The sequence below is a fragment of the Dendrobium catenatum genome, unplaced genomic scaffold (assembly GCF_001605985.2).
Source record: "Dendrobium catenatum unplaced genomic scaffold, ASM160598v2 fragScaff_scaffold_1116, whole genome shotgun sequence".
NCBI lineage: Eukaryota > Viridiplantae > Streptophyta > Magnoliopsida > Asparagales > Orchidaceae > Dendrobium > Dendrobium catenatum.
The window spans coordinates 114793-126746 of NW_021319578.1; the positions used below are offsets into that span (position 1 = coordinate 114793).

Genomic DNA, 11954 nt, shown 5'->3' on the forward strand with positions numbered 1-11954 from the left:
ATATTCAACGGGCGTTCATTTTTATATTAACATTTTAAAAATTATGTAAATGTCCATAATTTTAGTCATTACAATTTTTAAAATGTAATAACAAAATCGATCATTGTTATTGTCTCTAATAGAGATGTAAACGAGTCGAACCGAACTCGAGCTACTTTTGGCTTGAACTGGAACATGATTAATGAATAAAATTCGGGTTAACTCACGAGCCTGCTCATTCATTATAAAAGAGAGAAAATTACATTTATGCAAATAATTACGAACCATAATATTCTACTTAAATTAAAGGGGGTCTTATATTGAGTTTATGCTAACATTCCTTTTTTTTTAAGGAAAAAAAATTCCTTAATCCTATGCTAAATACATACATGCATCACATGCACAAGTTTCAAGTTTAAGACCTTTTAATTGATAGTCAAAGCTCTGAACCAATAGATTAAGATGAGTTGCATCCAAATCAAAATTTTGTAGGAAATAATATGCTAACTCATATATCTATAGTAAAAATGTTGAAAGATTTAAAATATTCATCTTCTTCTTTTATTTATTGAAACTCGAATGCTATAAAAAATGCTTCATCATAAAAAATTAAAAAAAAAAAATACATAAGTTAATATATAACTCTTACTACAAATTGTCTTAGACATATATCCCTCTTAATTTGATTTCTCTATCTCATTGCGAGATCCATAGTGCCTAGTGGATTAGGGCAAGTAGGTGTAGTTGAGTGTGTTGGCAAGTGCTACATTAAGAGTGTAGTGGATGGCGAGCATCTAGAAGCAATTATCAACATTTGTTGGAACTCTTGATTTCGTCGAAGTGGGAGACGAGTATGCTTAAGTTGCAGGAATGTTAGGCTCCTTAATAAGCTATCTGTGATAGGTCAAGTTGAAACCCTCTTGAATAGATGTTTTTCGTTCATCACGGATGATGGCAAGTAGTGTTTGTGGCTAATTTTTACTAGAGAATGATTGACGAGTTGAGTAGTTTGCGAGAACCCTTTTAGTGTATTGTTGAGTTGAGTCTCAGGCGAACTCTCCTCTTGATCTTACTTCTTCCTTTGATGAATAAATTAAAAAAAAAAGAGGAAATTTTTACCTTACCAACATAGTCTATTTATTTAATGGATTACTTCATCTTAATTTTTATATAGTAACAAAAAATTTAGGAAACCAAAATAATAATAATAATAATAATAACTAGCACACAATATTGGATTAGTTTCGAATGGTTGCTTAAGAAGGGGCGCGCAATGAAATTTGAATGTTTCCAACTATTTAGGATGAGAAAATCAATTAATCAAATAGAGAAGTTTAGTGGATCTGATTTATTAAGTAAAATTAAATATTATTAGATCTGATTGCAGGTTTACAATAACGTAAATATTCGAGCAATCAGCACCGTCCGATCAGCAGAACAGGGATGAAGATCTTACGGCCACAATTTCTCAAAATCGACAGACTATTTCCCTCCTCTTTCGTTCTTTCTTTTTTTTTTTTCACGGACGGCTGTTGTTTAGGAAATCTCCAATCCCGTCAACTCTGCGAGAGAGAGAGAGGCTCTACTCTCAACAACTTCGAAGCAAATCTCTCCTTTCACATAGAATCCTTCAAATTTGGAAGAATCAACGCAGAACAGTGGCTGAGAAGAGCCTTCGAGGCCGTGAAGCTTCTCTAATCTTGACCTCGGTATCGTCTATACTATCTGCTTGCAGTTTCCCCCTTTTTGTTTATCTGGATTTTTTGCTCGACCTTTTCGTGGATTCTAGGAGAAGATAGGAATTTTGAATTGTTCGGAATGCAGGGGTTTCGGTCGAGGTAGTGTCAAGTTCCCTCCTTTGTTGATTCTTTGAGTGGATTTTACGGAAGATTGATTTTTTTTTTTTTTGGTGATGATTTTCGTTTTCCCGTCTTCCATTAAGCAAGTTAAGACCTGGGTCCTCTGAAATGCAACAAAAAAGCTCTTCATCCTCTTCCAATCCGAAGAGGAGCTCTTCGCCAAAAATAACAAGAGGTTCTTCTGCGTCATCCGGTTCCATTGATTCTAGGGTTTCCAGGGTCTCCGATCGTAAGCCCTCTCCTATGTCAAAATCTTTCCAAGAGGTACGATCAACAATCTCCTCCTACTAATTTGATTATCTGAAACGAATTTCTTCTACTCGTGTTTGTTGATGCGGCTTTAATTGTTATAGAAGCAAAGTCCCATGCGAGTTTCTGAGATGCAGCAGCAACTTGGCAAGGTCTTGGAGGATATGAAGAGGCTAAAGGAAGAGAGATCCCAAGCACTTGAAGAGCTTGCAGAACTGAAGAAAAGGAATGAAGGATTCACACAGAGCAATGAGAGGATCATGATGTTAGAAGAGGAAGTTGAGAAGGCCAGGGAATCAGAAACGAAATTGCTGGAATCATTGATTTCTCAGACCAAGCAACTCGAGGAAACAAAGATTTTACTCGAAGAGGCCAAACTAGAGATCAGGAACCTCAGGGAGAGCCCAGCAGCTTCAGAGAAGAAAGGATTATTAGCATCTGTTCAGACTATTCAGGCCCAAGAGGAGATCAGAAAGCTTAGAAATGAGCTTAGGCTAGCAGTGCAGGCAGAAGAGAAGAGCAAGAAAGCAATGGATGATTTTGCAATTGCACTCAAGGAAGTGACTACTGAGGCTACTCATATGAAAGAAGAACATGAAGTGATAAATTCCGAATTGGAAATGGTAAGGGCGGATGCAGAAAATGCCAAGTATTTGTTGCAAAACGCCGAGCAGAAGCTACAAGTGGCTTTGGAGGGATATGCTAAGCTTAAGCAAGAATTTGAAGAATCTACTAATGCATGGAAAGTAAAAGAGGATAGCTTTATAAACTGTGTCAAGATTTCTGAAGATGATATGAACAAGAAGGATGAAGAGAATAGTAGGTTGGTTGATTCCCATAAGGTGGCCAAGGAAGAAAATTCTAAACTGCGGGATATCATTAAACAAGCAGTGAATGAAGCTATGGTAGTAAAGGAATCTCTGGCAATTGCACGGAATGAAAACAATGAGCTTAAAGAACAACTCTATGAGAAAGAAAGTGCCTTACAGAAACTCAGGCAAGAATTTGAAAACCTCAAAGTCAGTGAAACTGCTGCTCTTGATAGCGTGAGGGAGATGAAGAGCTTGCTTGCCTCTTCTTCTGGTACAGATTTAAATAAGCCCTCAGATTTGTTAGAAATCGAACCGTTAGGACAGTCAAAAGCAACAAGTGATGATAGAAAGATAAGCAAGAATATGATGAAATTCTCATCTGATCGATGGGATAACCCTCGGATGCAGAATGGCCACAGGCATTCTGTTGGAGAGTCAGATATTTCAAAAGACTTGGCTTTCAATAAGAGAGCAGCATTTGAAAACCATGAAAAGCGATTAAGCTCTGATGCTTTTAATCATTTAGATGGGATATTATTGCATGGATTGGATAATGATAAGCAGAAGAAAAAGAAGACAGTCTTTGGAAGATTTGGAGATGCATTGAGGAGAAGGAGCTTTCGCAAAACTTAGTCTTGAATGTTAGGTGCATAAAAATTTTATTGTGATTGTTATTTAGCTTACTATAAAATTGCAGACCTTTTGTTTACTTTTTATTTTTAAAGTTGATAAAGATATAACTTGTAATTTAGCTTGATAATTCAATAACAAATATGATTTAAAGCAAGATGAACTCTTTTTTGCAGCCTTATTTGACTTTGGCCAACCTTTCATATAATGCTACTGACCTTGTCCACCATGAATATGATGACTTGAATTCCTTAGATAAATTTTAAATTAGGAGTTAGATTTCCTATTGGTAAGCGACTCTTCATACTCTTGTAAGATCTCAAGATCGAGTCTTCTAGTCATCACTATTTTTACTTCAACTTAGATTTTACTATAATTTTTTTCAACCTTGCTAGCCAACCTCATGAGTGGGATAAAGGCTTGATGTTGTTGTTGGTGGTGTTTTCAACCCTGTTCAAACCAAGCCGATTTCAATTTCAAGTTAACTTGGCTTGAAAGATATTGATTGCAAGTGAAGTTAGAGAGCAGCTCAACGCAATGATTTTGGACTAATTATTCTATGCGGACACCGGACGAAGAGAATCGTCCAGATTTGCTGCGCTTTTACTGTCCTTTAGCTGCTGCATTAAAAGAGCATCAAATATTTAATATTTATTAATTAATTTAATATTTGTTGCGCTTTTATAAAAAGCAGCAAAAGTACAGTAAAAACGCATTCATAATTAAATATTTGTTATCATTTTACTATCATTTTGCAAAAGTACAGCAGAAGCACAACAAATCTGGACAATTCTCTCCTTCCACGCACAGAATAATTTCTCATGGTTTTGAGTTTGACTTACCAAAGCTAGTTGTAGTTGTGACGGGGAACAACAGGATGAAGCAACGATATCAAGGGCTTCTTCGTGCTCTATAAAGGTGAAGTTTCACCATCTTAGTTTCTTGATAGCTGCTTCAGTTGATAGAAATTAAACTAAATTTGCAGGTTAATTTTAAAAAGTAAGAACAAAGAATGAAAGAGGAAATTGGTGTTCTTTGGCATGATGAAGCAGCTCCACAGACAAATTTACCAAATAAGAAATATATCATTTGGTTTCTTACGTCTGCATTAAAAGTGCAACAAAGCAGCTTCAATTATTATACTCACAACAGCTTTTTGTATGTGCTTTTCTACAGGAGCTTCTCAATAAGCTGTACTGATGGCAACAAATACAATCGAATCAGATGAGTCTCTTCTCTTTAATTGGACAAACAAGTTTTAGATACATGAAAAAAGTCTATTTTTTAGTATAATATTACTCTTAAAAGACTTAATGCATAATTTGGGCTTAACAGGCATGTGTTAGCTCTTTTCCATAGTATAATATACTTGTATTAAATTTTGTGGAGCTTTTTAGTACAAAATTATTATTATTATTATTAAAAATCTGCTTTAAGAAGCAATAAGAAAGCCGTCCCAAATAAAATCTTACCGTTTTTCAATAAAACATGTATGAAAAAGCTTTTTGTGGCCAAAATTAATAATTGATGTTCTCGCGGTTTTTTTTTTTCAATTAAAAATTTAATTTTATCATTTATAGTTTAAACAAAGACAATAAAAAATTCAATTGTCAGCTTTTATTTGGGTTAAAAGTTCCACAAAATAAATTATTTTATTCACAATAGACACCCATGATCCATTTTAACCCATGCGACAAACCAATCATACTCATTAACCGGGTTTAAGTCAGTTCACTTCATTAACAATTACCACATATACAAGTTGAAATTTGAAAGAATATGTGTGCTTGATAGTTAAAAAGGAAGTTGCCCAAAGAAACTTGCCCTTAAAAGAGGCCCACACGAGGAACTTTCTTAAAGCTCGCAGGAGAATTTGTCCGAAATGACCAACATACATCACTCGTCTATGCTTTCTAAGGAGCTCGCCTTGCACAGGGCCGATTAAGGATTTCTCTTAGAGTTAGTAGCTATGTACTCACCATGTGCCTCGACTACATCTTAGTTACTTACTCTCTCACCTAGGCTGATCATCCTCACCAAACTCAACTATATGAAGGCACCTACTCATGGGATCCTCAGTTCAACTAGTTGCAAACATTCGAGTTGGAGCTCTCCCTTTGCACAATAATATCTCACTCGCCCCTCTACTAGGCAATCCCAGAGCATCCATATAGGAGTTCATCCATGTCAACCACTGATCCCCCTCCTATCAATGCTCATATGCAAGCAAGCTTATCCTCATCAATTCAACATCATTGAGCTTGCTCAGAGGCAACACGCAAAAGCTTCCAACCCCACACTCTTTCTGTCCATCAGAAGGTGACTTGTCTAGAATAATGTGTATCATTATATGAGTACTCTATGTAGTGTTTACTTTTTACTTTTTTTTTTTATTATAGTCTTTCATGTAACCCTTTGAATCCTATAATAAGTAGTGAGGATGAACAATTTGAATTCTTATGTTGGACTTTTTATTGATATGGTGTATACTCTATCGATTTTGAGATTCTTAGGTTTCGTTTGGAACATCTTTTTTATTGTTTCTTAAAGCAATTTTCTAGTACAAAAATTTTAACTTTTGTACTAAAAACCTGTTTTAAGAAGCAGGAAGAAAGCCGTCCCAAACGAAGTCTTTGGGATGGCTTTTTTATTGCTTTCTAAAACGGAGTTTTAGTACAAAATTAAAAAAATCTGTACTAAAACTCCGTTTTAGAAAGCAATAAAAAAGCCGTCCCAAACGAAGCCTTAATCTCTTGAGTATTCTAATGATTTTCTCTCTCAATCTCCATTTTCTCTCACATGTTATCTAGTCACCCCACTACTCTTAGTTTCAACTAGCTAGAAGGCATATGCAATTACAAATTTGAATCCAACAAAAGTCATTTCTTAAATATCACTAATTCAAATCACATAAAATAGCTGATAATTTAAAACAATTGAAATACAAAATAATAATATTTCTTTTCTTTCTATTTCTTTCCATTGTTTCTCTCTCTCTCTCTAAGAAAATAAACTTATCTAAACTCTTATATAGCTTTGAGCACTGCATACCTTTTTCATCCTACCACCCTTCCATTTGAAATATTTTGCGCACACTTTACTTCCAATCAAATAATCCCTAAATTATACATAAAATTCAATAAAAAAATAGGAAGTTCTGACATTTTATTGCTGTTAGAAAAAAGAAAAAAAAAAGAAAAAAAGAAAAAACTCTGCAATGCCAATTGGAAATGAAGCAATTGCCCGCCCAAACTGTCAATTATATAACACGCTTTACTGGCTGTACAGGAACTAATGGTAATGCCAAATGACTCAAATTCTATAATTATAACTGTATTAGCAAGATAATGTAAAAATATTGTGAAATTTTGAACTGCTTAGGCTTCTATCTTAACTAGAAAAGACTTTTATGTGGAAGAATTTGTTAGGAACGAATATGATGAATGCACAAAACAAAAATAAAGAGATTGAGGTTTAGATTGGGATGACTTTTTTATTGCTTTATAATTTTTTTTTTTTTTCGTACAAAAATGTCTTAAGCTAAAAAATTTTATACAAAAAAACTATTTCAGAAAGCAGTAAGAAAGTCATCCCAAACGAAGCTTGCGTATAACAAAAAGAAACTAAGATTTATATGATTTAAGTAAAAATAAAAACTTATGATCATGAGAGTAGTGAGTATATTCAATTCAATAGAGAAAAATTATGTGTATAAAATAAAAGATCATAAAAAAATATTTTTCTAAATTCACATATAATCAATCTCATCATAAAAAGAGAAATCCCAAATCTTTAAAGTCAAATAATAATACGAAAGATGTAATAAACAAAAAAATATTTAATTATATTTGTTGCATCCTGCAATATTCACGGCGGTAGAGAGATATAAAGTTTAACGTCTTAACTTTGTACGAAAATCCGGCATGCAAACAGATGAAAGAGATTGTGGGACATTCACAAGAGACACCAAGATTTTTACGTTGAAAACCCCTGAAAAGGGAAAAACATCGAGGTCTAGCTCAGTTTGAATGAATCCACTAGTATTGCAGCTGATTACAAATGAGGCTCTTCCTTGGGGGAAGGCCTTAGCTTGATGTACATCTTATAGAGTACATTACATGATGTGAATACAAAGAGTCAATGTTAATGGGTTCGTCGGGTCGGAAGGACCGTAGTCGGTGGGCGATGGAGGTTGGAAGGACCGTAGTCGGCTAGCGACGGAGGTCAGAAAGACCGTTGGCTGACTACGGAGGTCAGAAGGACCGTTGGCTGATGACGGAGATCAAAAGAACTGTAGTCGATGCGCGACGTAAGTTAGAAGGACCGTAGTCGGCGGGCGACATAAGTCAGAATTAAGGACTGTAGTTGGCGGGCGACGGAGATCGGAAGGACTGTAGTCGGTGGGCGACGTAAGTCAGAAGGACCGTAGTCGGTGGGCGACGTAAGTCGAAAGGGACCGTAGTCAGCGGGCGATGGAGGTTGGTATGATCGTAGTTGGTGGGCGACGTAAGTCGGCAGGACCGTAGTCGGCGGGAGACGGAGGTCATAAAGACCATTGTCTGGCGACAGTAGTCGGAAGGACTCTATTAGGTAGAAGTTCAGCAATGGACATAAATCCAATATCAGATAGATGTCCGGCGAAAGTCTGACAACAGTCAGAAGTCCGGTGCCAGGTAAAAACTTGGCGACGAGCGGAGGTCCAAGGTCGGGTAGAAGTCCAACGTCAGTTGGCGGCCGAGAAGAACATCGTCTTTAGATGATATTCGGGTAGAACTCCGGCGTCACTAGGAGTTCTGGTTAAACTCCGGCATCACTTGGAGGTTGGGAGGAATCCTGACGTCACTTAGAGGTCGGGCGGAATTCCGACATCACTTGGAGTTCGAGTGAAACTCCAGCGTCACTTGAAGATCGGACATAATTCCGGCGTCACTTGGAGGTCGGGCGGAATTCTGGCGGTAGTCGAGGATGAGTTTCTTCCCTCCTATTCTTCTTCTCTCTGCTTGGGCCTTGGGTCCCCCCTCAAGAGAAATGAGGAGTCTATTTATAATTTTTTGAGAGAGGCATGATTTGTAAATAAGAGGAGGGTCAAGGGCAAAGGTGGAGTGGAATGGATGGATGGCCGATATTGAATCCCTTGATCATAGAGAGTTCGTTAGACATTTAGAGGTCTTAATGATATCGAAATTCAGCGATCTTAGGCTCGTTGGATTCATCTCGTCGAGCTGCTCGATTCGACTATAAGCATGTCATATTTAGAAAATGTTTGATTATCCAAATTATGGATTGAACCTTCCGAATGTGCTTCGGGTCTTTGATTTGGACCCATTTGGGCTCGAATCTAGTTGAATTTGGTGTCGTTGGGTTCGTATTTCCGAGACGCTATATTTGACTGTAAGTTTGCTGAAATCAAAGTTTAGATGATCCATATTTAATTTTTGAAGTTTCCAACTTAATTTTTGCCTCGAGATTCATGTCCGATCAATATAATTTTTTTGATGATATATCAATATTATAAAGTAATTTATGAAATCTTCACAAAGTTTTTAGCACAATCATAGTTTTTGGGAGATTAAGGCTTTATTTAGGACATTTTTTTATATTATTTTTTTCACTTTTTTAATAAATTTTTGTATTGAAAAATTGATTTAGAAATATATAAGAAAACCATCCCAGAGAAAATATAAGTGAATTTGTATATAATTGTTGCATTCTAGTATATTCTCAACGGTAAAGAGGCGTAGAGTTTAGCGTCCTATCATTTTACGAAGATCCAACACACAAACAAATTAGAGATATATGTGCAACATTCATAAGAGACATCAAAATTTTTGCATGAAAAACTCTAAAAAGGGGGAAAATCATGGGGCTTAGCTTAATTTGAATGAACCCACTAGTATTGGTGGTTGATTATGAATAATACCCTTCATATGTGGAGAGTGCTAGCTCAATGTAACAAATATACATTGTATATAGCATATTTCAATAGTTTTTTTTCTTAAGAGAGTTAGTATTTTTATTTGTCTAGTCACTAGGGTTGTAGTTGGTGGGCTACGGAGGTCGGAAGGATCGTAGTCGGCAGGCAATAGTGGTAAGAAAGATCGTAGTTGGAAGGCGAATGTCGTCATGGTGGTCGTAGTTAGGGGGGTGTTAAAATAAGTCAACGGGTTGGGTTTGGGTCCAACCCGAATTTACTCGTATCCAAATAGGTTGACCCTAACCCGACCCGATTTTACAAATGGGTCTGGAATTTCAACCCGGACCATACGCCGAGTTACTGGATTGACCCGGCTTGACCTGCCAACCCAGATTCTAGCAACCACATCTGTTGATCTGTGCTTAGGGGTTGTTTGAGGCTATAGGAACAACATTGGAGGAAGAGGAGGCAAATAAGCTTAGACCCATTCAGAAGTCCAATTTGATAGGAGCAACATCTTAGGAGGCAAAGAAGCTTGGACTCAATTAGAACTTCGATCCGACAAAAACAATGTCGGAGGAGGAGGCGTAGAAGCTTAGACCAGTTCAGAACTCTATTTCATGAGAAGCTAAACAATAGTGAATAAATGCATAAGAGGAAAAACAAACCTTAGGGAATGAAGTTTGGATCCATTCATTGCCCATGGATTGATTTTAGGCCAACTAGGTTGATTTCGAGTTTCCAGGTCAGCTTGAATCTAACTCGTCAAGCAAACGAGTTGAGCTGAAATCGGAATTTTTCGGGTCCGATTTTGGGTCGAGTCAAATATTGGCACCCCTAGTTGTAGTCGGCGGGTGATGGTGGTCAAAGGGGTTGTACTCGGCGGACGTTGGTGGTCGAAGGGACCGCAGTTGGCGGGCGACGGTGGTCGAATGAACTATAATCGACTGGCGATGAAGGTAGGAGGGACCGTAGTCAGCTGGCGACGGAGCTCAACAAGAACTCTGGTGATGCTAGCACTAGATGGAGTGAGCAAGTGAGCTATTAGAATTTCTCATTTTCTAATCCCCCTATTATGTGAAGAATGATGGGCTATTTATAATTTTTTGGGAGTGCCATGGCTAGTACATATGGAGAAGAACACTACTATGTTAGGAGTATTCCATGAGAGAGCTGGTATTAATTCCCTTAATGATGTTAGAGCTCTTATCAAGCATTTAGTTGTTTTAATGATGTCAGAATTGAGTGATCTTGGACTCGTTGGAATCATCTCGTGGAGCCATTCTATTTGTCTAAAGCATATCATATTTGGATTTCATTTGATCGTCCAATTGATGCTCTGAAGCTTTCAAATATGTTTTAATCATTTAATTTGAACTCATTTGGGCTCGTATCGGAATGAATTCAGTATCTTTGGGTTCGTCTCCTTGAAATGTTTAATTTGACTATAAGTTTGTTGAAATCAGAATTTGAATGATCCCGAATTTTGACCCGCTATCCTTTCACAGTTTCACCACATAAATGCTTTCATCATGTCAAACTTATAGAACTCTTTTTTTTTTTTCTATTATATTCATAGGAGTTTAAAACTATTTATTTCAAATTGAAGCAAATTAATTTTTGTCTTAAAATCACCCAAAATAAGAAATTATCTGATACATTTTAAAATCAGGTTATTAAAAAGAGATAATTTGTTTTATCTTTAAAATAACTTATTTTCACACATGGAATAATTTGTTCTTGCATGCAAATGCTCATGAGATTATACTCGCAATGCTTTCATGTGAGGATAATTAAATCGTTATACACTTTCAAGAATTCAACTATTTTTTATTTACAGCCTATTTGGGATAGTATAAAAGTGCTTATAAAATTATTGTAGAAAAGTAATTATTTATCAAAGTTGTTCTAAAAATGTAATTTCTAGCCAAATTTTTTTTTTTTTAAAGTAACAAAAAATTACTAGCCAAATAGAATTATAATTATAATCCGAATAATAAAATAATAATCTCAACCTAATATTTGAATTATCTTTTTTTTAAAGTACTACTATTATCACCAGAAAATGCATATGATCAATATACAAATCTCAACAGAAAATTTGAATTATTTTTTTAAAATTAAATTGAAGATCATATGATTTCCAATTTCAATAATTTTATTATTAAATTGAATTTCTCAATAAAGTAAGTACAACAATACCAAAAGTAATTACATTCTAATCTAAATAAAATCAAATCAAGCACTATAGTCAAATTCACTAAATCATGTATGTTTATAATCAAATCTAGCGTAATGCAAGATAAATCCAAAAATTCAAGATCATTCAATTATGAGATCATTAAGACACTATAATGCTAAATAAACAATCCATATTAAAGGATTTAATATGCGATGTTATATCGAGAGCTATAAAATTTTGATCAAATCTATAAAAATATTAGTCTCAAAATATTATAAATAAATCACATCTCCACACGAAAGAAACTTAGACTTAAGGCTAGAGAAAGC

General features: G+C 35.6%; 1 protein-coding gene across 4 annotated transcripts; it reads left to right on the plus strand.

The window, feature by feature from the left end:
- Nucleotides 1-1497: 1497 nt before the first annotated feature.
- LOC110116702 (golgin subfamily A member 5) lies at nt 1498-3650 on the plus strand. Of its 4 annotated transcripts, none has more exons than XM_028698571.1 (4): nt 1498-1688; nt 1769-1817; nt 1922-2102; nt 2192-3650. In XM_028698571.1, exons 2-4 carry the CDS (start codon nt 1798-1800, stop codon nt 3530-3532), a joined length of 1542 nt encoding a protein of 513 aa, XP_028554404.1. In that variant the 5' UTR covers nt 1498-1688; nt 1769-1797; the 3' UTR covers nt 3533-3650. The 4 variants fall into 4 exon arrangements, with proteins under 4 accessions (XP_028554404.1, XP_028554406.1, XP_020706051.1 ...); XM_028698573.1 differs by having other exon boundaries at nt 1931-2102; XM_020850392.2 differs by having other exon boundaries at nt 1498-1817.
- The last annotated feature ends 8304 nt before the right edge of the window (nt 3651-11954 follow it).